The sequence below is a fragment of the Podarcis vaucheri genome (genome assembly GCF_965113315.1).
Source record: "Podarcis vaucheri genome assembly, chromosome: 2".
Taxonomy (NCBI): Eukaryota; Metazoa; Chordata; class Lepidosauria; order Squamata; family Lacertidae; genus Podarcis; species Podarcis vaucheri.
Window position 1 is genome coordinate 58,370,073 of NC_138760.1, and position 24,328 is coordinate 58,394,400.

The window sequence follows — 24,328 nt, forward strand, 5'->3', positions numbered from 1 at the left end:
GCAGCCTAGATGAGGGTTGTGCCTTGGGGGGGGGGGAATATGGCCTGAGGAGAGTTCCAAGAGTCAGATGCAGCAGCCGGGGGGGGGGAGCACATTTGGGCCCTGGGCCTGAGGTCTCCCATCCCTACCATTGAACTTTTTAGGGATGCAGACATGATGACATGAGGAGAAAAACGTAGAAGACATTGACTACTTGTTGCTGGTACATACTAAAAGTTGGGAATATTTAAGCATATATATCACCAAATAGAAAGTTATTCTGCAAAAAATATAGTGATTATCCATCCAGTTTCTTTCGGTTGGTTGGTTTCCTTCCTTCCTTCCCCAAAGCAGCCCCTTGCTGTCTCAGTTGGGGGTTGAGGAGAATGGTTGTCTCTTCTGCCCAGAGATCCCCTTCTATGCTGGGATAGGCCTCATATATGATGATCTGAGGAATCTTAAGATTTCTCTGCACCAGTTGTCATGGTACCACCAAGTCTCCAGTTGGCAGAGGTTCTTTTGAGTGAAGGAGCACCATCTGGTCTTTGATAATAAGGCAGTTCACAAATTCCTGCATTTCAATTTTCACTTTGCAGTGGTAGTCATTGCAAATGATGAAGACAGAAACTGTGGGAAGGAAGGTCACTTATGCCTTGTCTTTTGATGAATAAACCGCAAGGCAGGCATTGTTCTAAAGTGCCCTTCACCAAATGTACTGTTGAGAGGGAGCTTACACAGAAGAGTTTGTATGCAGGCCCAATTCAAGGAAATATAAAATCAACCCCAGTTCTAAATCCTGCAGTCTTGCACATATAGTCCTCATCCTGGATTGCTTGGTAGCATGAAAAATGGCATTGTGGACTTCCCCAATTGAAGCCTCTATGGTGAAAAGGAAAAATACCCAGGAAACTTGTCCAACATATAAAACACTATTAAAGGAAGAAGACAACCAACTAAAATTAGAAAGCTTCAAGGAAATAAGAGAGTACATCTCAGATTAGTTTCAGTACCATCAGGTACATGAAAAATTCAAATCTGATAAACAAAAGGGTTTTGCAGCAGAAACCTCTCGATTCAAATCCGAATTAGTAAATTCTAAAAGAAAAAGAAAAACCCTTTCCAAGGTATACCGACTTCTCCTTGACTGGGAATTCAAGGAGGAGGAGGTTACAGCGGCCGTGATCAAGTGGTAAGAAGACTTTGGGTACTCAATAACCATGCCTCAATGGGAAAATTTGTGGAAAAATAATTAGAAATTTACAAATTGTTATGTCTTAAGAGAGAATTTTCTAAAATTGCAACACCATTGGTATTTAACACCCTGGAAATTCTCAAAGATGTACAAAAGTGTTCCAAGTAACTGCTGGAGGTGTGGAGATAAATCTGGCACTTTCTATCACATGTGGTGGCTAAGTAAGAAAATCCAAGCATTTTGGGAGAGCAGAATTACAAAAAAATGCTAAAGATTTACTTTAAGAGAAAATCAGAAGCTTATCTTCTAGGGATTACAGATTTGGATATCCTGAAAAAAATGAAGGGTATTTTTTATATGCTACAGTTGCAGCAAGAGTTCTTATTGCTACAAAATGGAAGAGTAATGAAATCCCCTCTATTCATGATTGGACTCAAAAACTGACAGAATATGCAGAGTTAGACAGCCTATCAGAAAAGATAAAGAACAAACCAAAACAGGAATTTGTCTCAAAATGGGAGGTCTTCAAAGTTGATTTGAAAAATAATTACAGCAGTTTAAACTCTGTTGCAGTATTCGAATAATTTCAGTAGTAGCTTTAAGTAAGATATGAGACCTAAGATGAATTAAGGATTAGTCAATTTAAAATAAAGGTGAGTACTGGCAACAAGTAATATATAATTGAGATAAGGAATAGATGGGAGGTCGGGTCTATAGTCTAAAGACTAATTTTTGCTTTATTGTTTTGTAATTTATATTCTGTTTATCAATATTTTCATTTGTATTTTTGTTTTGTTTCTTTTTTGGTGTATCAATTAAAAAGAAAAAGAAAGAAAGAAAAATGGCATTGTGGCAAGCGGGTTATGTAAATGTTTATGTCTTCTTACAACAAGGTCCACGATATTTAATTAAAAGCAGTTTTACTCTGCACTTCAGCCAAAGAGGCTCCCAGAACAGTTTGCAGCCTTCAGGCTTAACACTAATAAGACACAGCACAGAAGAAAAGAGACTGGGGAAGGAGAGATGAAGGGGGGGAAGTAAATGTGGGCACCAGTTCTTCAAGATCTTCCTATAATGACCAGAGGAGGAGCCAGAAGGAGCAGGGGTCTCATTAGAGCTAATGCAGTGGCCCTGCTCCCCTTCTCCCCCGCTGCAGCAGTCTGGCTCAAATCAGGCAGTACAGTCCGAACCTTTGTTCTCGAACGGAATCCGTTCCAGAAGTCTGTTCGACTTCCGAAAACCAAGGCTTCCTGCACTCAACTGGAAGCTGCAAAAGCCACCTCAGACATTCGGCTTCCAAAAAAAGTTCATAAACCAGAACACACACTCCTGGGTTTGCGCCGTTCGGGAGCCAAAACGTTCGAGTCACAAGGAGTTCGAAAACAAAGGTACAACTGTATATATAAATTGCACTGCTATTTACATGCACACCTGAATTTAAGAATGATTTTGCTTCCACTGTGTGCATATTTCTCTAAAAGAGATTTTACAGGATGGTACAAGATGTATAGAAACCAAGGGAGCATGACTGAAAGGTGGATGGCCTCTTACCTTTTCTGTCCTATACCCCTCCATATATTGCTGGGCTGCAGCTCCCTCCAGTCCCAGCCAGCATGGCAAATGTTTGGGGTGATGGGAGTTGCAGTAGAGCAGGATCTGCAGGTTCTTCACTCCTGCAGATATTGGTTGGTGGGGTATTTACATCAGGAAAATAAAGCAGGGCAAAGTTAACCCCACTCCACCCTCAAATTCAGTGCCCCCCCCATGGCTGCTTTAAAATAGAAATAAAAATATATGGAGATCTGCAACATCACAATTAGGCTGACCCTGAGTTTTTCACATGCTCAGGTTTTGTATAATTTGGTGGTGGTTGCAAATTTCTCTTTCCTCGGCTGCAGCAAAAGTCAGCCCATCGCCTCTGCTGTCACTTTAGAACCAGCAAACTTGACTCAAGCTTTGCACATAACAGAACCCATAGAAATGATGCCGCTGTTAAAAATTCCTCCCAAATCCTGCCTCCTAGTGTGCCTGAGCCCATAATTATTACAGCCACGACAAGCTCTTGTGGAAGTTAGGTGCTTTGTGCAAGCCAGCTCAGATCTTGATCCCCTCCCCTTCTCTTGATGTTTTCGTTTTATTTTTGAAAAACCCACAAGTCATGAGATTTCCTGCTGGCAGCTAAAGGAACTCAAGCTGGAGACTGCTGTGAGCAGTGCCATTTCAGATTTGTAGAGAGATCATTTATCCTGGCACTTTGGGATGTTTCCATCCCTCCTCCCTGCACACACCATATTCCAAAATGCAGGACTTCACAGCTCAGCATTCAGTTAGAGGGCAATGAAACTCACCAAATATTTGTGCTGAGAAAGGAAAAACTGCTCTGGTATGGTTCTCTTCCCCAGTTTTTCCTGCAGGAGGTCTGACTGCTAGTGTCAGACTTATTTTTTTTAATAAGTAAATAAAATTCTCATTGCCAGGATGTTAGGTGTCAAGTGGGTCATTACCCTTCGAAGGGTGAGAACACAGCATTGCAGCTGAATCCATGCAGTGCGAAAGAAATCCTACTGTCTCTAAGAAATTTCCTTAAGCTTCGTCTTGTTTTAGCCACACTTCATGTTTTCTGCCCTGGCCACAGAAATGTGCTTCCTTTGGTCAAATATACATGTAGTTTCTCCTCCTCCTTCTCCTTCTCTCCCTCTCCCTCATTTTTTTTCAAGTGTTTATAATACTTCTATGCATCAGAAAAGATTCCAAAGCAGTCAACAAAGAAAACTGAACAATAATAATATACCAGCATATAAAATAATAAAAAGATACAATAATAAAATCCATAAAGCAAGTTTTCACTCAGTAACCACACAAATTCCACACTCACTAATACACCCGTAGGCCGGACAGCCTGTATACATTCAGCCAAATCTAAAACCCCCACAAACACAGTTACCAGAACCAACAATCCCATGTGCTACAACTTGGGCAGCCTTAACACTACGAGTCAGAACAAAATTTAATCTAGGATTCCACCAACCCCAACAAAAGCATAACACAATTTACCCAAACGCTCACTTACACATAGGGCAAGGGGTCGGGAAATGCAAGCTTTGCATCTGAATGTGGCCCTTCAAGCCTCTCTAGCTGCCCTTGAGACTCTCCCTGGCCAGAGTGCCTCTGCAGCCCTGATTAACACTTGCATTGAGTGTTTTGCCTGACTGGAATATATCTTTGATGATGTGTCTGTCTTCCCTGGATGGAAGGTAGAGAATGGGCATGAGTAGGTGTAGAAATTTGCTTGCTCTGCAAAGGTAGAATTTATATTCATTGCCCCACCACTGGCAGGTGGTGCCGAAGGAATGTGGCTGAAAAATTGGGCTGAAAAAGGTCCCCCATCCCTGATTTCAGGTTATTGTCCACAGCTGAGGAACCAAGCTGTCACCACAGTTAATTGTGGAATGATGGTAGTGGAGAAAACTTCCGGTAGTTGTTTTAAGAGTTCACATATGGTCATAAGATTTATTTACTTTTACCAATAGAGCCACTGTCACACATAAAAGTAAAGTATGCTAACAATGGAAGATGCTCTTTCTCAAGTTCTGCTGTGGTATCATATCTTTATTTTATGATTACTTAATATAAATATAACATTTTGAAAAAACATGGTGAGGGTCCTAAAACTCATCCATTGAACGCATCCTTGAAATTTTTCCTGCCAAAAAAAGGGTCTTAACTTCACAGTTGCATTGGTCTGCTTTCTTGGGCCATTCAGTTGTGATTTATATATACACGAAGTAAGCGATTGCTCTGAAACCTCTGTATTGACTTCGATTGGCTAACGCCATATATTGATTGGCCCGTAAAGCTTTAAATCTCTTTGACTGGTGGCAGCTTTGATACAAGTGCTTCTTACTCCACTAATTGATGGCTTGGTAGAGATTGGTCCATTCTTTTAAAGATGAGTGTTCTCATTAAAATGTCCTAGTCATTAAAATCTCAACCGTTCTGAGGGTCCAGGACCAGCTGACAGTGCCCAGATCACCTTGAGATATATATATATATGATATAGATAGATAGGCATGACACACACTATAGTTGGGTAAGGAAAAGCAGAATGCAGCATATAGATGAGCTGTTCCATGACAGAAGCAAGATAAATTTCTTAGGAAGAAGGTCAGAAAGGAGATGCAGGGAAGTCCACATTTAGCCATAGTTGCCAGGCAGAATGTCCTACACTTGGGTTCACCCTGATCCAGAAGGATTTCTATAAGCAACCCAGGCTACATCTGCTTCATACAATTAAAGCACTCTCACACCATTCTTAACAGTCTTGACTTCCTCCAAGGAATCATGGGAACTGTAGTTTGTTAAGGGTGCAGAGAGTTGTTAGGAGACCATTGCTCTCACAGAGCTACAGTCCCCACAGTGGTTTAATAATCAGTCCCTCTTCCCATTGAATTCTGGGAATGGGAATGGTTGCTGATGACTGTTAAAAGCGGTTTAACTGTATGGTGCAGTTGGCCAGTAGCCCTCTGCAACAAAGACAGGAAGATTCTCAAGGTTTCTGTGAAGCTGAAGAACTAATCCCTCTGGCTTCTGATCCAGTGGACCAAAGTTTGGTCCCATGGAAGCCAACTTTACAAATCAGAAGGTGGCATAAAGTGGGTGCCGTTTCATTGACTTCTCACATGATGTAATCATACTACACTTCTGTTTAGATTCCTAAAAACTGTTATTTACTTTGGTTTGCTGCCAGTCATTCAGTGGGAGTCCAGGTGTGAAAGCTTAATTTGTTCTGTTGCATTTTAATTTAAGAAATTAATATTTTATAGTCTACAGGTATATATATTTAATGATGCCATGCATTGAAACATTGAAATGCAAATGTAGGTAGCTTGATGGAGTTTGAGATTGTCAGGTGAATGAAAAAGCTGGCAAAACAAGCAATCTCACTCTGGCAATTATATGTTAAGGACTGAAAAAACAAGATCTTGTTAAGACTTCAGTGCTGATCCTTGGCTTTTGCATCATTGCTCTTTCTGTGAGGCATCTGAAACTGTTCAAATTTGCTTACATATTGCATATTTAAAAGTGGACTTTATCCATTCCTCCTCCTATTGTGTTGTCTACCTACCTACCTACCCCTATAAAATGTTATATATTTATAGCCCACTTCAATACATTTTTCCCAGGGAAGCTTGCAAAATTTCAAAACACAGTAAAATAAAACAGAAACATTTTTTTAAAAGGATACTTTCAGATGAGTTCTAACACTGCAAGCCTATGCATATGTACTTAGAAGTGAGTCCCTTTGATTTAAATAAGGCTTACTCCCTGATAAGACTGTATTTTTGCAGAATTATGTTATTTATGGTCTTGTTTTTTCTGCGAAATGAAAGCTATTGTAGCCCTTTTCGGGCATTCTTGCCTTTGTGCTTGTCAGAATGAGGGTGTAGATGTACATGGAGCACAGTTGTCCGCAATGTAGGTTTTAGGCATAAATCTGTATATGCAAACACTTCCACGTGACCCAGAACCCTGTCCGACTGGGGTTCCAGATTCAAAACAAAGCCTTTAGGCATTTAGCTGTACTCATGATTGCAGAGAGCCGTGCTCTTTGAAGAAGGGTTAGGGGGTTGGCATATCCCCGCTCCTCGGTTGACAAAGACAGATGGGAATGCTCCGCTAGCACTTATATCTGGATACTATCCTGAACTGTAACCATTTTCCATTAAATATTTCCACACTGTTGTGCAAGTGAAACACATCAATACTTCAATACTTACCACATTGGCACCAGCCCTATTATACTTACCACATTGGCACCAGCCCTATTGACTTGTGCCTTGGCTATGTTTTAAGTGACTTGTTTTTTTTTGTGTGTTGTATAGTTTTTGAAGAGCCCGAAGACCCAAGTAACAGGTCGTTTTTTTCTGAGATCATCTCTTCAATTTCTGATGTTAAGTTCAGTCACAGCGGGAGGTACATCATGACCAGGGACTATCTCACTGTCAAGGTGTGGGACCTCAACATGGAGAACAGACCGATTGAAACATACCAGGTACCTCATCCTCAAGATTTTGTGTGTGTTGTGAATAAATGGGTGGTAGGAATTAAAGATAAAGGGATGCACCCAGGCTTTGTCATACTTAGAGTTGATCCACTGTTAGACATAACTTAAACCCGTTTGATTTCAGTTATTCTGCTCTGAATATTACTTAAGTCTGGGCCAAACCCAATCTATGTAAAGCACTTTAAACATTCAAAGCTGCTACATAACTACTGTTATGAGTTCTTTGAACTACCAGGCAAAGTCCTCATTGTTTAGGATGCTCCTTTCCATTCCAACTGAAATTAGAATGATACTTGCGTTTTGTTTTTTCTGTTGCATATGATCTCATGGAAAATGGCATAATTTTAAGGCTGCTTGTCAAAAAATCCAAAGTAATTAAATTGCTGATGAGGCTTGGAATATACTTGTGTTCTCTTGCCTAATAGCGTTGGTGTGCCTTTAGGGATCTTTGAGGGAACACAGACTGTCTCTTTCAGGAGCAAGGCCAAGGGGCCAAACTATACATGAAGCTGTCTTATATAGAGGCAGACCATCAGTCCATGTAGACCACTATTATCTACTTTGGCTGGGAGCTCTTCAACATCTCAGCCAATGGGGCAGTTCCTGCTGCTGCATGCTACCTGACACTCTTTAACTGGATATGCCTGGGTCCTTCTGCATGCAGAGCACACTCTCCATCAATAAACTAGGACTGCTCTGAATTATTTGAATGTAATGCTTCTTACCTGGGCAGAGGTTCTGCTTTGATCGTTATGAGGGGAATTCAGCATCACGCTATTGCAAACATTCCATCAGTGCAAGCGTTTCAGCTTGCCAGGCAGAATCACCTCCCCATTTCTCCCTGCATACTGTTCTGGTGGTTCTCCTAACCCTCCCTTTTCCCCTGGCTCAATTTCAAAGGTATTCAGGGCATGAAGAATGACCCTGTTGTGCAAGCAGAAGTCCTTGTGCAGGGCTTCTGCTGATGGAACTCATTATACGAATTCCACCCTGTAGGTGGAGGGGAGGGATCAGGGCCAGCCCTACCATTAGGTAAAATGAGGCAACCACTTGAGGTAGCAGGTGCTGGCTGGTGGACAGGAATTACAAAAGTATTGGAGCAGAGCACTGTGTGTGTCATTCTGCTCTACTGCCCTCAGATGCAGTGGAAGATGCTGCCCCCTTCGCCAGTGCTGAAGTAAGAGTAGATTGCCAACCCAAGTGGCTTCTGTATGTGGAATTGGGAAGGCATCATCTTGCCCCTTTGCTTCAGGCAGCATAAAGTCTTGGGCCTGCCCCTTAAACCTGTATCCTCCAACATTGTTCTTGGATGCCAGGGTGGACTTCTCCCTATACACATTAAACCTAGACTACTGGAACAGATAACTGGAGCTTGCAAAGCAAGTGTGTGCATTGATTCTTGGACAGCTTCACCCTTCATTGAATCTTTGTTATGAAAATAAGGTTGCTGAGTGCTCTTCTTACCCACGTCTCTCCCCCATCACCATACTAATAGATGATTTTTGAGGTTGTCTTTTCCCACTCTTTGGTAATGGAGCAGCCTTCTCCCATGGGACTGCTGTGTTCTTCCCTTAAGTACCTTGTGAACATCATTTCTTTTGAGTCATGCTTCTGGATTAGTAATGAAGAGCTTAATGTATCCACTGTAGAAGATGTCTCCAGGATTAATGTATCTGATAACCTAAATGAGTAAGAGGTGAGCTTGTAGGGAACTAGTGGATATTATGTCGTGTTGGTTCACAAGATTTATAAATCAGGCTTTGGATTATGATTCCCACTGAACCTTGTTTTACCATCACCCTTTCTGTCTGTGCCTCAATCCTTAGGTTCATGATTACCTCCGCAGCAAGCTGTGCTCCCTCTACGAGAACGATTGCATTTTTGATAAATTTGAATGTGTGTGGAATGGGTCTGACAGGTAAGAAGCCTCCTTTTACTTTGGCTATCCCACCCCTAGTTGCCTCTTGGCACTGTTTGATCTTGCATTTCTTCTGCTTCATGAGCAGCGGCAGTGTGTGTGTTTATTGGGCTGAGGGGGAAAGCGTGTGCCAGTCGTGAGCCTCACAAACAGGACTGGTTCATGGAGGGCATCATGAGAAGGACACGTGCCCTTTGATCCCAGCCCCCTGAGGGCGAAGCTGGGGTCAAATAGCGCATGGCATCCTTCTCAGGCTGCCCTCCCTGAGCTGCTTTGCAAGGCTTGGATCTGATCAGATCCCAGCCTTGCAAAAGCACCATAGGGCTGGCTAAGAGAGGGTGATCTGAACAACACTCCTCTTAAAAATTGCCTGGGACAATCGCCCTGGCAACCTACCTCCACCCCCAATGCTATGCCCCTGTTGATGTGGTGTAGATATCATTGTGAAGCTGAATGAAACTTGACATTTGTTCATCAGCCGGGGGGCAGGCAGGGAAAAAAGCTGTGGCACTCAACCAAGGTTGTTTTTCCATTGGAACATCAAGGCACAGAGAGTCTGCAGTGTCTTAGAAATGTAGTTTATTTACACCTTGGTTTATGGAGGCAGAAAGATCACAGCATTTGCATCTCAGGAGGGGCTTGTCCTTTCCAGCAGCGCAGCCTTGGATTCAGAGGCATTCTAAGTGCCATCCCCGTCTCTCTGTGACAGCCGACAAGTCTGCCTCCCCTAGTGGAGTTCTGCTCACTGCTAGGGCTGGGCAATTCCACGTTTTCAACAGTGCGATGTATCACCAGGCAAACATCACGACCTGGCGATACACCACAATGTTGAAAGAGAGGGAAAAGCTACATTGGCCTTGGGCCCACCAGGGGGGAAACACCACTGCTCCCACTGAGGGAGCCAAGGAGGTTGCGCCTCACATGGCCGGGGCCAATGCAGCTTGTTCCTCCTACCACCACCGGGGGGAAGGGAGTCCCTCTGCCGCTGACACCCAAGGGGGCAGGCAGGCTACCTCTTTCTCCTGGAAAGAAAAGGTAGCACCCTCACTCCCCATGCAAAGGCAACTGAGGCAGCCCCGCAAATGGAGCATTCTCTCCGCTTTAGAAATGGAACAGAGATGAGTTGTGATGTTTTTCTAGCTGTGCTTTGACAAATATTGCTAACTAAATTGTCACCTTATTTGTAAACACCTTGCTTATCAGAAAGATGTTCATGTTCCCAATTTGGTGATTGATGTGCCTTCCAAAATCTGTCACTTCATCTGCAGTGTAAAATTAAACATGACATTTGCTGGTTGTCATTGTAGTACATTTGTCCATTTTCATTTGCAGACAGCCAAAGGGGCTTGCAGCTGTTACTTAGGGCAAGGATGGGAAATTACAGCTCCCATCATCCCTTGCTACTGGCAGTGCTGGCTGGTACTGATGGGATTTGGAGTCCAACTGAATTTGGAGGGTCACAGATCTGAATTTGGAGGGTCACAGATTTCCTATCTCTTACTTGGGGGTCTGAGGACAGGGATTTTGCTCTGGATTCTTAAGTCATACCTGGATCTCATAAAGACCGAAGTGTGCTCAGAGTATTTCTTCTCTGTGCACAGGATATTAGCAGAAGAGAAAAATTGCATAGCCTTGTGGAATTAGTGGTCACTCTGATCCAGACACCTGAAAGCATGACAAAAGATGGCATGTCAGCAGATAACCTCCAAATATTGGACTCAAACTCCCATCACCTCAGCCTGTCCAATGATGGGAGATGGTGGGAATTGAAAGTCAATAACATTGATAGAAAACCAGATTAAGGAATCCCATTGTAGCCCATATTTGTATCTTTCTGTTCTGAGATGGTTAAGTACATACAGCAAGTCCAGATTTGGCTGATTACCGTATTTTTTGCTCCATAAGACACACTTTTTCCTCCTAAAAAGTAAGGGGAAATGTCTTAGGGAGCGAATGCACTGGGCGGCAGAGGGATCAATTGGCTACTGCTGCAGTTGCAAGCTGAGTGATGCCTCCGCAGCTGGAGCCATGGCTCCTGTTCGTCGCTCACTGTGAAGCCAGGAGAGCAAGAGCCGCTGTGTGGCTATCGCTCTTGCTCTGCTGGCTTCAGCGAGAGTGATAGCTGCACAGCTTGCTCTGTTGGCTTCTCAGCGAAGCGGGATGAGGGACGTAAGGGCTCCGTGTAAGGGCTCCCTTCCGTTCCTCCTCCTGCTTCACTGAAGAGGTGCTGCGCTTCTCTGCTGAAGCCAGCAGAGTAAGAATGAGAGCTGTGCAGCGCCTCTAGCTCTGCTGGCTTCACGGCAAAGTGGGAGGAGGGATGGACGGGAGCAAGCAAATCAAGAGCTGCTTACATGGCTTCTGTCCCACTTTGCGCAGCTCTCACTTTGCTTGCCCATCCCTCCTCCTGCCTCGCTGTAAAGCAAGCAAAGCACCTGTTCCGGTGTCTCCTCCTCCTCTTTTACAGGGAGGAGGGATGGGAAAGCAAAGTGAGAGCTGCGCAAAGCAGGACAGAAGCCATATAAGTGGCTCTCGCTTTGCTCGCTTTAAAGCAAGAAAAGTGAGAGCGGCTTACATTCTCTGCACAGAATTATTTTTTTTCTTGCTTTCCCCCTCTAAAAACTAGGTACATCTTATGGAGTGAAAAATACGGTTCCTCTTTGATGTGAAAAGCTTTTTTGTTATCTTTTCCCCACTCATGGATCTGTGGATTGGGTGAAAAACGTAAGAATCTGAGAAGGAGGAGTATAATAGGGCTCCCTGCACTATGCTTCCTCATTGCCAGGTGCTCCCAATTCCCAGTACCTGTTAAATAGGATTTGAAGCTGCAGGGATATAAGCAGTGAGATTTTTCTCAGCTGTACAAACAATCATGCTGGCTAGAATCAGCCCAACCATTAGGGGAAGTGAAACCTCACCTCAGTCAACAAATCTGGAGGACAGAAAATTCCACCTACACCCCATTCATTATTCTACACCTCAGTGCCTCTTTTTCTGCCAAAGGGCCCTGGAGTGTTTATCTAAGGCTAAACTAATGCCATCATCATTGGGTATGGCAGAAAATGCACAGGAAGGGAAACAAAACAGGTTTTAATTCTATTGGGTACGTCACCTGATTTGATTTCTGTTCTCACCCCATTCTCTTTGCTTGCTCCTCAGTGTCATCATGACCGGCTCCTACAACAATTTCTTCAGAATGTTTGATCGCAACACCAAGCGTGATGTGACCCTGGAGGCCTCAAGGGAAAACAGCAAACCCCGTGCCATCCTGAAACCCCGCAAAGTTTGTGTGGGGGGCAAACGGAGAAAAGATGAAATTAGTGTGGACAGTCTGGACTTTAGCAAGAAGATCCTGCATACAGCTTGGCATCCTTCAGAAAATATCATAGCAGTGGCAGCAACAAATAACCTGTATATATTTCAGGACAAGGTTAACTAGGAAGGGGTGGGGGAGATGTTCCTTAGGAATCTTACGTACTGGGTACTAACTAGCAAACACAAGTTTTAAAATGTTTCTTCCGTTTAATTTTCCCCCTTCTCCTCCTTATTTGTTTTGTTATTCCTCTGCAGACATTAGTTATGTAGAGGCAAGCACTCAGATTCCAGTGTCTATTGCTTTCCCCCAAACCTTAAGAAATTGGGTTGGCAAAGCCCATTAGGAACATTTGACTTCCAAGTATTGAGACCTACAAAGTGACACCATTAATTCAACAGCAAGCTTGAATTATTTGCGCTTTATTTTTCCCCAGTACTCAGTAGTAGCTTTTAGTTTCTTTAAAAATATTGTTCTAGACATCTTCCAATTTATACAGAAGTTAAGACTATAGTAATATATTTACAAAAAAAAGAAAAAATGCAAGCAAGGCCATAAAATACAATGATGTATTACTGTATCTAAAGATTAAGTTACCCAATTTCAGTTTTGGAGATCTTTGGGTTTTACAGCCATCCCCATCCCCAAACAGGAATTCAGTTTCCTTTGCTGGTTCATTCCCCCCCCCCCTCTAATTGTCCTTTCCCCTTTTTAAAAATGGCATTTACCTTTTATCAACTCAGGGCCTTTCCAGATTATCATTTATTGTGCATATTTGTCACACAATAAATGTTTTGCTGTAACACTGTTGTTATGAGAGGTACAAATGTATTTTTGCCCAAGCTAGCTAATGCATTGCAAAACCACAAGATTTTGCTTTGGGTGAAATGCCATTTCTGCTCCCCCCCGCCCCAGCCCTGTTCTTTCCAGCTAGAGGACTTGTTGCATTTTTACGTGCCATTTTATGTTGCACAGGTGTCACAACCTCCTATTGGCTGGTATCTGACATCTGTGGTGACTACCATAACTATGCCATTAACTTAATGTTTCCTAGGGTACAATCCAGCATAATCTAATTTTTTTTTAAGCACCATTGATCTCAATGGGACAGATACAAGCACATGTTTTGACTGCAAAAGTGCTTGTTTGCTTATGTTTGGCTGGATCTGAGTGTTTGAGATGCTGAATCTCCCCCCTCTATACCATTCAAGCCAGTGACCTCATACAAAATTGTATTTGTTCTTTGTCAATGGCAAAGAGCGGCAAGTCCTAAGCTCTTGTTACCAACGCATTACACATGACAGCAGTGTCTCAGCCCACAGCCTTTGTGACATTCCATCATTCTGCCCCCGCCGCCTTTAAATTTAGTTTCAATCAGTCCATAGTTCTCATTCCGTGCTAGAACACAAATCCAACCTCTTAATTTTTCCCCCAGCTGAAAAATATGTGAATTGCCCAGGCCCAGCCCACAGAAGCGTCGCTGTCCCACTTGCAATAGGTCCACTTTGTCCTTCCATCATTGCATGCGGACATGATGCTAGTGCTACTTTAAGGATCACTAAGCTCTATTTTTGTTTTCTGGAAAGGCATTCAGACAGAAGAAAAGCAAAGCCAAGACAGAAAAAAACACAGGTACACAGTATAGACATTTCGACTCATCATTCATGAAGAACCATGAGGGCTCTTACCTTTTTTCATCACACCCCACAGATGTCCTCATAGGGATTTGGCTGGGTTGATCCTGTGGTGCCTTTTGCTGGTATACAAAATACCTTACAAAACAAAACAAAAAAGAAACCCAATGCTTCCAATATGCAACTTTTTTGCATACCAAAACAAATCTGAGCTTTCTTCTGCAATTCCTGTGAGTTTATTTTATTTTTAAATTTTTATCTTTGCTTTGGCTGAGAGAACTTAAAAAAAGTTCTCTTTCAATCTCTTGCATGACATAAATATGTATTTGTGTGTGGGAGGGAGGGAGGGTTCCTCCCTCTCCTTTTTTATTTTTAGTAGTGCGTGTTTAAATATTGTTTATTTATTTATTTATTCCCGTAGACATTTGTTCTTTTTTCTCCTCCTTTTAAAAGAACGAACTCTTGAGTTGCTAATTTATGGAATTTAAATGAAACAAACACACACACAGAAAAATAGCCACCCAACCAACATGTATTGCTATCCTCGCCTGGCTGGATATTGGTTCCGCAATATGAAGATTAGCTCTTCGTTTTTGCATGGTAAACTATCCTATTCCACTACAAGGATCTAATCTAGGTCTTGCCTTTCTTGAACAATTGATTGGTTTGGGAGGGTGGGTTTTTTAAAAAACAAACTACCATAATAATAAAAACAAGTAAATAAAATTATGATCAGAGAACAGACCCTCAAGAAGTAAAACCAATGCATTCTCTGACAAGGTGGATATCTGAAGATCAATGCGCTTCTTGTTTCCTCTGATTGTGAAAAGTGGGGCAGTAGCTCCAACCTTTGTGATTGTTGCCGTGAAGCATACAAGAATTTCTAAACACCCTCTCGGGTAAAGGATTCTTAAAAGCCCAGCCTTTTCCTGTGCCCAGCTGACCACCTCTTACACCTTACGAGCAAGACTTTGCCTGCACTTTTCTCAAGAGACATCAAAATACTACAAGGCTGCACGGAAGCCAGGGAAGGGGACACTGATTTGATAGTCCTGGGAGCAAGAGGAAGTTCAGATATTTGGAATCAAGCTTTTTCATTGTTATTAAACTACTTAACTCCCTGCCTGCTCTTCACGAGACTGCTCAGGTCAGGGGCAAATTAGATGTTTTGCCTTGTTTAAAGGAATGACTACAGGAAAAAAAAGTATGCTGGCTTATAAATTTATTACAAGTAATGGCTTTCAGGAGTAACCTCTTTTTTAAAAAAACAAACACAAAATGATAAAAAAAAATAGCAGGAGTAAATGAGTCATTTTCTTAATTAAAAAAAGGGTCTTTTTTTTTTCTTCCTGTAAAGAAAGGCTGCACTCTGGTATCAGAAGTAAAATTGTCTCCCAAATGTTCTGGTGTGGAGTTGCTAATTTCCAAATTCTGAGCGAGGATCCCAACCCTATGCCATTGGCACTAAGGTCACCCAATGGCAGACTCAAAGGGCTCGTTCACGCAAAGAACATTGTCTAGAATTTGGATTCTAGACTAAATCTCTTGCTTCTCTTTGGTCTCATGTGTGTTCTATGAGCAGAGAATAAAGGTGACAGCTTTTAAGGGAAAGGTTTCTTTGCTGGGTTGATCAAAGGTTACTCTAGTCCAGCATTCAGCAGCTAACAGATGCCCCTGAGGAGACTCACAAAAAGGAAGGACAATGAAAATGGTATTCATCCCCTGTCTGTCACCAGCCTTAGGTGTTCAGAAATATACCACCTCAGTACAGCGAGGTTAGATGCTGGCATAAATGCTTACGGTTATGATCCAGCAATGTCTTTGGATGTATGTACCAGGGTTTCAGATCTCCCTTCTCTTGCTGCATCATAAAACACAATGGAAACACTCCTAAGAGTTTCAATAATAGCTTATCAAACAGTGTGCAGTGCTCTTGTCAGAATACTTACGGGAGCTGGAAAGCCCATTGCATGGAAAGAGCTCACAGTACCATCCTATGGTTTGCATCCTTCAAGTGTATCCTTGACGGTACTCGCTGCTAGCCAGGCTTTTGCACTGTGACCACACCAAGTACTTCTGTGTTCAGGTTGTCTCCCATCATCTGTTTCCTGTCAAGGGACCCCACAGAGCATAGCACACATAAGCAGTCAGTGACTAAGAAGACTCCAAGGATACGCAACCATAGGCTGGGAAGGGATGGTTTCCATACGACTGTGGGCATCATAATGCCAAAGAATGTGAAGTTCCTTTCACACTCCTTTCTCCTTATTGTCATTCCATGACAATGCCCTGCTTTACAACCCAACTCCTTCCCATGTGCCAGCTGCACCAGAGTTTACGTTGACATTTATTAAGAAAGTTCTTGTCAGACTAGAAGACAAATTTAATCTGGCATAGCTTTCTCAGTAGGTGGGACACTTCTAGCTGAGTAGATCACACATGTCAAAAGGTGCCCCCCCCTTTCCTCTCAGGGCCAACACATGCCTCACAGTGCTTAGGATTGTTTCTGAGCCATCTCTGCTGCCACTGCATCACCCCACATTCTGCTAAAGGTCTTTCTTTAATAATCAATAGGGCTGTGCGGCAATACGGATGGCCACAGAGCTGGTTAGGGTGAGCCCTTGAATTTGGTCCACTAATGAGTGAGTTTTCAGTGGAACAGGAAGCAGGAAGGAAGAGACTTGGGTGGGAGGAGCCAATGCTTGGAGAACAGACTGAAAAGAGTTCACCTTTCAGAAACCCGAAGGAATAACAGGTGAATCAAAGGGTCAGGAGTATAGCCCATGGATCTGAGAGGGGCATAAGTGCATAACACCTCTGCCCCCTGTGCGCTTAAAGCTGCAAGCATAGTATCCAGCTGCATACCTACCCATCCAATATTTGAGTAATAGGCTGTTTTTTGTTTGCAGTTTCCAATTGTATTTGTCATATTACTGAATGGACAAGCTGATTTGTTGTATGAGACAGACCAAACAGCTATAACACTTTTTGAACTTTCAGAAGGGAATCAACCATTTCTGTGGAAGAGATTCATCTGGAGATTTTTCCAAGGTTTTATAATATAGTGACTGGGTCATGTGCTCCAACGGTATGTTGGCATCAAGCTCTGCTTAGAGGTGAGCTGTTCAAAAGAACCTGGTGGCTTGGCTAGAGAGGCAAAGGGCAAAAAAAAGAAGAGAGAGATTTCTCACTCTGTCTGTCCTAGTGATGCTCACTTCCTCACTTTTGAAAAATGTAAGCTTTATGACAAGAAACTCTGGCTCACCACCATGGGCTTGAATGGATTTCAGAATCCAAAAATACATAAATGATAGCAGCATTAAGGAGCTAGTTTGCTAATTTCTTGGATGCTTGCCTTATTTTAGAAGAGCTACAGAGATATTTGAGAGGTGTATTATTAGGGAAGGACACCCCATTGCTCTTACGGCTGTCTTAAGATAATGCAGTGCATGAGAGATGTGGCATGATTCACTGTCGAAGGCAGCCTGCTGGAGTACCATAAAGTGTGCCCAAGCCATGACAGCTCACAATCAATATTGTGTTCACTGATGCAGGAAGCAACATGATCACATCCTAGATACTACCCCCACAGCCCAGCCTCAGCACTAAATATCTCCAATAACAAGGCTATGTGAAGTGACAAGGGCTATTATTTTTAACCCACAGTCTAAACCTCTCTGAAAAGCCGAGCTGCCAAAAAATCTTCCATTTGAGTTTTATCAGGGGCAGCCTCCTCAGCCCCTTCATAATCCCGCATCAGGAGTCAAGTGCTTGCCTAACGCAGCCAGGATTGGCAGATCTGTTTAGTTGGGTTGCCATACAACACGTTGGTTGATGAGAGAGGTGAAATGTGGGGTTTCTTTTATGGTGTTTGTAATCATCTTCTAAAAGATGGAACTTTGATTTCAATGTATCAGGGAAAATGTACTCTAATAAATGAAACCTTCTCCCAGCATGGGTTTATTATTTTGGTCTTGGTGTCTGCATTCTGAACAAAGGTCATCTATCACAGAAACTATAACCTAGTCATAAAAGACAATCAGCACAGATTACTCCACACAAAATCAAAGCTAATCAAGTCTACAACACAAGGCATGGCCATTAAAAAGCCTGTGAAATCTCTATGCATTTGCTTTATATCATTCATACCGTTTTACAAGGGATTAAAAGGTCCTGTTGATATAAAGAAAAATGCTGAAACAGACACATTCAAAATCCTTTTTTACAACTATTGGTATCTCCCCCTTGTCATAATAGAGGGCTCCTCCACACTTTTGCTTGTCCCATGCCTTAAAAGCACAGGAACAAGCTGTGCTCCACTTCTGTGCTTTACAGGCACGAGTCTGAGAGATTTTGCCCTTGCCCCCATCTCTTTTCCTGGGAAAACCTGCACTTTAGCAATAAATCAGAGCAAACAGGAGAAGGCCCAGTTGAAGTTTGCTCCATTTCAGCAGTAAAGATTGGGTTTCCTCAGGGGGAACTGGCTGGGCAAGGACAAACATGGATGAACCCTTACTGTGAACTTTCGTGGACAATATGATCATGATACAAAATAATTTCTGAAGTGGAGTTTATAATATAGCTAGAAAAGTATAATCTCCATAGTACAGATAGAATTGTAGAGTTGGAAGGGGTCCTGAGGGTCATCTAGTGCAACCTTCTGCAATTCAGGATTCAAACTGGTCCCCCATCTAATTTGAAATCATACTGGACTCTGCTTAGCTTTGCAACTCTGCTAGCAGTTTTGTTGTTGCACCACTAAGAGCTGGACATAATCTATGGAGTGCATTCCCTCAAAATGGAATCACCAAAGTACCACCTAGTCACTGATCAACGTCTAATGTTCATGACTCCTTTTGTAATTGATACAGGACACAACCATAATAATATACAGGATTGGCTTAAGCTTCTCAGGGGTTCTGGGTAGGCTGCCCCCAGTGACTGCCCACCCCCTGGTGCCTACTATTGCTTGGCCTACCTCCTTATACATGCTTATAGGAAGGCTTGTGCAATGGCAGCAGTCTAATTGTATCTCCAAGGTCTAAGCCTTTCATTATTTTATAGTAGTAAGCATTAAAAAGTTAATGAAGGAATGAAAAGATTTATCCAACAGCCAGGATCCAAATTTGCTATGGAAACTGATGACACAGCCTTTCAGTTTCCAATTCTCAAGCAAGGAACAAAATGTGCAAGCATAATAACACATTCCACGCTGGACACTAAAGACTATGAAGCCTATGAAGCCTATTTAAAATGGACACCCATCTTCAGGGAGCTTTGATGCCGGGCGTGGGGAGCCTTTTTCAGCTGCATTCTTCCTTCCCGCCGGGGAACCTTTTAGGTGGATGGGGCCAAGATTTTGCCAATGTGCTGACCTTGCTTCCTCCCCCCTTTCCTTCTTGATAACCAGGAGCGACCCTGGCATCGGAAAGCCAATTCAGCATCACCACCTTGCCCTGCTGGCTGCTATTGCCTCTGGAAAGTCCAGAGAGCCCTGGAGGACTATAGTTCTGCTTCCCTTGTTCTGTGCCCGAAACATGACTGTGGATGCCTCCTCTCCTGCCGCAGCCATCCAACAAACAGGATGATTAAAATGGCAAAGGACCCCTGCATGCAGATGCTACAGAAGCAAATACATTCAAGTGTAAAACATGCATTGTGTAAAATGCTCGTTTCATATTTCATATAGCAGCCTGACTGGCTTCTCCTCCCTATCAGCATGCTGGCTCCTTCACAAGGAAAATAATAATCAAAGATCATACCCAGCTGGAGCAGGATCATAATGAAGTGAACCCCCCTACACACACACACACACACACACACACACACACACTCATTCCCATTGCAGACTTCAATGTTTAAGAGAGAAAATGAAATTGCACATCTGATGGATAAGCATAATGAGCTCAGAAATTCCAGTGCCTATGTGGTCCTCACTGCAGAACCTTTCAGCTGCCTGTTTTGATGTAGTTTTCACAAGAAGGATGCTTAACTGGAACCACACAGGGGAAAATGTCACTTTAAAGAAACTAATTCCAACTTGTAAATAAAATTAAGACAAAGGCTTGGTTTTACTCAGAGTAGACCCATTGCAATGAATGAACATGGCTAAGTTAGGTCCCTTAAATTCAAGAGGTCTTCTCTGAGTAAAGCTTAATTTAATACCACAAAAAGTCTTCTTTGGGGAGGGAGAGGAAGAAGAATTCCCACTTTTAGGTTGGAAATAGAAATGGGCAACCCTATGGCAGCGATTCCTATTTTGGGGGGGAATATTGATACTTTTTTCTTTTTAACTTCTGTCTTTGACACTATGCTACGTTTTCCACTGCTGTAATAAACAACCCCCTTTCCAAACTACACCATGTGCTTCATAATTTTTGGGAGTCAAAGAGGAATTTGCTTCACAACATGGAGGGAAAAGGGTACAGACAACCACAATTTGCCACCTCACACACGAGTGCAGAGATCATAGCAAATATTTGAGGAGACATTAAAGAGGGCAGAGGAGGAAATCATCTGCCTTCCTTACAACAGATGCAGAACAAAGACTAAACTGAAAGCCTGAAAAGGTTGCAATAAATACAAGCTTCTTTTCGTTCAGAGAATGGCAACAAGTAAGATTTGCAGCAAAATGTTGCACACCTTAACAGGGACGCTCCTGTTCAAGGTGACAGCCACCCACGCTCTCCCTCCAGAATATACCATTACAATCTTCAGCCCTGTTTCCCAGTTTCCTTTTTTAGCTGATGCACAACACTCAGTGGTAACTAAGGAAGGGTTGTCCCCTGAGTTTGTTTTTTGACCTCTTTTGGTACTTCTGCAAACCTTGGAGTCCCCTCCAGCATGCTGACTCCTCTGTATTGTTTCTCCATGTTTGGGCTCCATTTCTGTCTGCACTCACCACTTCACAGCTTCACTCACCCCTTCTTCCCTGGTGGGGATGGGGGAGCTATTTTGTGGTTTGCTTTAGGTGCCAAAATGTCTGGGGCCAGCTCATGCAAATGAAGGGGAACTGCACAAGATGGGCTGGGCAGTACAGTGGTACCTCGGGTTACATACGCTTCAGGTTACAGACTCCACTAACCCACAAATAGTACCTCGGGTTAAGAACTTTGCTTCAGGATGAGAACAGAAATTGTGCTCCAGCGGCGTGGCGGCAGCAGGAGGCCCCATTAGCTAAAGTGGTGCTTCAGGTTAAGAACAGTTTCTGGTTAAGAACGGACTTCTGGAACCAATTAAGTACTTAACCCGAGGTACCACTGTACTAACTAGACACAGTGAAACGCTTAAGGTTTATCCGTAAAGCAACTTCACAAGGGCCTAAGTTATATATAACAATAATAATCCTTCAACATTCTTCACCTTCCTTGTGTGCATACTCAAGCATCATCTTGACCTGTTTTATGAGCCGGCCCAAGACATTCTGGCACCCCACTCAGCAATGAAGCTCATTGGGTGACCTTGGGCTATTCACTGCCTCTCACCCTAACCTAACTCACAGTGGCGATTAAGGGAGGAGTGGAGAACCATCTGCATCACCTTGAGCTCCTTGGAACATGGCTCAATTGGTAGAGCATGAAACTCTAAATCTCAGGGTTGTGGGTTTGAGCCCCACCTTGGGCAAAAGATTCCTACATTGCACGGGATTGGACTAGTTGACCCTTGTGGTCCTGTCCAACTCTACAATTCTGTTATTATATGAAATGCAATAAATAAATAATATATTGTATACCACCCTATGTATATGTGTTTCAGGGTAGTATATAAAAATGTTAAAATATATATATTTAATTTAATTTAAATATTATCATAGAACATGGCTGACCAGTCAGGAAAGGCAAGTATGTTGCAGCTAAAATCTAGCCCTATATAACACATGGATTAGAAATTGTAACATTTTAGCATTATATTAAAAAAAACACAAGCTAAAGGAAACTAGCAGGAACATCCAATGATAACTTGACAGCCCTCTCATAATAACATAAAAAGAGATCAGGCCAGTGGTCCTCCTAGTCCAGTATTCTGTTCTCACAGTGGCTGACCAGATGCAAGCAGAATTGGAACATTCATTTTTGCCAAGGCAAAGGTCAAAATTATTGCAGCAACTTTGCATGCCCTTAATGAAGAAACCTTCAAGCGGAGATCATGATTTTTTAAAAGCATCGTGTCTTGGGTACATAAGGGAAAGCAATGATAAATTGTACTGCCAAATTAATATCCATTTGCTATTTGCACAAGAAAGGGAGTAGTTTGATGCACTGTCGTGAGTTGACTTCATTTGCCAAAGCTGTGCGAAAGCTGTCCGAGTCCAAGGCACTGCAATAAACCCCCAAAAGGCTATCCCTTCCCCGCCCCAGGTCATCCGATATCAGATTCCCCGAGGCAGAGGTAGGTAAGAACTGAGAAATGTTTGCTAAAAAGGGTAGTGATAGGTACAAATTGCAGTGATGTAAATAACTTGAGCAGTGATTAAACTATTCAGCTAATATATGACATTGCTCTGTGGTAGCAATAAAGAGCCCCTGGAGCAGCATTCTGCCCCGTCACTTATTAGCCAATTAATTGTGATTATTCATTTCATTTTATTCACCCATGCCAGTCCTCTTATTTAACATACCTTGCTAACAGAGTCACTGTTGTTGCATCAGAATTGTTTAACATTTATAAAGTGCTGCCGCGTTGTACAACATTTTCTTTGGTGGTAGAAATAACTACAGTGGTACCTTGGTTCTTGAACCTAATCCGTTCCGGGAGTCTGTTTGACTACCAGAATGGTTTGAAAACCAAGGCACAGCTTCCAATTGGCTGCAGAAGCTTCCTGCACTCAATCAGAAGCCACAGAAGCTGTGTTGAACATTTGGCTTCCAAAAAACGCTCGAAAACTGGAACATCCATTTCCAGGTTTGCGGCGTTTGGGAGCCGAATGTGACGTTAACATATGAGAGTGCTGGAGGTGAAATAGTTAAACAGCTTACCCAATCAGAACCTAGGGGGGTGGAGTCAGAGGGACTATAAAACCAGCTCTGGGAGGGGCGAAGGGGAGAGTTTGTTGGGAGGTTGGCTGGAGTGGGAGTGAATTGGGAGAGTCTGCGTGTAGGTTGAGTTAGTGTAGCGAAATAAGCTGAGTCAGGAACAGTTAGGAGCTGGGAAGACAAGTAAAGATATGAGAGGTGGTTTAGTGAGTGAGAGCAGGTAGTGGAAGTTATAGGTTGGGATAGGCACCCCATGATTGTAACTGACTGATACCATTTATGAAACCACACGCTTGTTAAAATGCAATAAATAAACAGAAGTTTATGTTCCAGTTTAACCCTGCCTGGACTCAGTATTGTACCAGGTAGGGCCTGGGTGGTGGCAGCGAGAAATAAAGTGGTGGCACAGGGATCAGTAGATGGTGAAACGTCTGGGGACCTTGTGTGAGCACCACACCAATTTGTTTGGGAGCCAAGTCGTTCGACAACCATGGTACCACTGTATTCTTCTCTGACCTATCCTCACGCTGGCTCCCTAATGTGTGTTATATTAGTTCCAACCTTCCAATTTTTACTCAAGGCTGGTGCTGCTGGTCTCCCCATACCCTTGTTCCCAATGTAGATCTTTATCTGCCCCACCCCCATTCGTGATGTCAATCTTCACTCACTCCTAGTTCCCTGGCCAGAAAAGGAGGGTGCCATTTCATGCCCTCCAACATTTCTCTGATGCAAATAGGGATGTCCTGTTCAGTTATTGTTAATGTTATTGTTTTACTATTTATACCCCATCCATCTGCCTAGGCGGCTTCCAACATAAATAAAAACATAAAAAACTATTAAATGTTTTTTTAAAAAACTTCCCTATATGGGGCTGCCTTCAGAGAGCTCAGGGGTTGCATAACTCCATACCCTCCAACATAGGGATGCTTTGCTGTGCATGTCAGCTGAGAAACAATTTCTATAGATTTTAAGGTGGTTTGCTCCCAGGTAAGTGCATACAGATGTGCAGCTCTGGAAGACCTCGTTTGCATGCAGAATGCATCACACACAACCCTTGGGAGCCCAACCTGGAATGCCCCTTGTGACCACTCCTTCCTACCACTCTAAGTGGCACATGTGATAAGAATGCAATTATGTGCTAAAAGGCAGACTTTGTTGAATACAACCCACTGTGATGACTTTGTCTACAATATGGCAAAATGGCATTAATCCACTCTGGAGGGGTTACTCTGCCTGCAAAGTTCATTCACTTTTGTGAA

At 42.8% G+C, this 24,328-nt stretch overlaps 1 protein-coding gene across 4 annotated transcripts in view; it reads left to right on the forward strand.

Annotated features, from left to right (window-relative positions):
• The window catches only part of PPP2R2B (protein phosphatase 2 regulatory subunit Bbeta), a 246,092-nt gene extending 228,042 nt beyond the window's left edge, over positions 1-18,050 (forward strand). For all 4 annotated transcript variants that reach the window (XM_082213497.1, XM_082213499.1, XM_082213500.1 and 1 more), the window contains 3 exons: positions 7,054-7,223; positions 9,062-9,153; positions 12,310-18,050. In XM_082213497.1, the coding sequence (XP_082069623.1) occupies positions 7,054-7,223; positions 9,062-9,153; positions 12,310-12,589 (542 nt within the window). In that variant the 3' untranslated portion in view covers positions 12,590-18,050. The remainder of the gene's footprint in view (positions 1-7,053; positions 7,224-9,061; positions 9,154-12,309) is intronic.
• Positions 18,051-24,328: the final 6,278 nt, after the last annotated feature.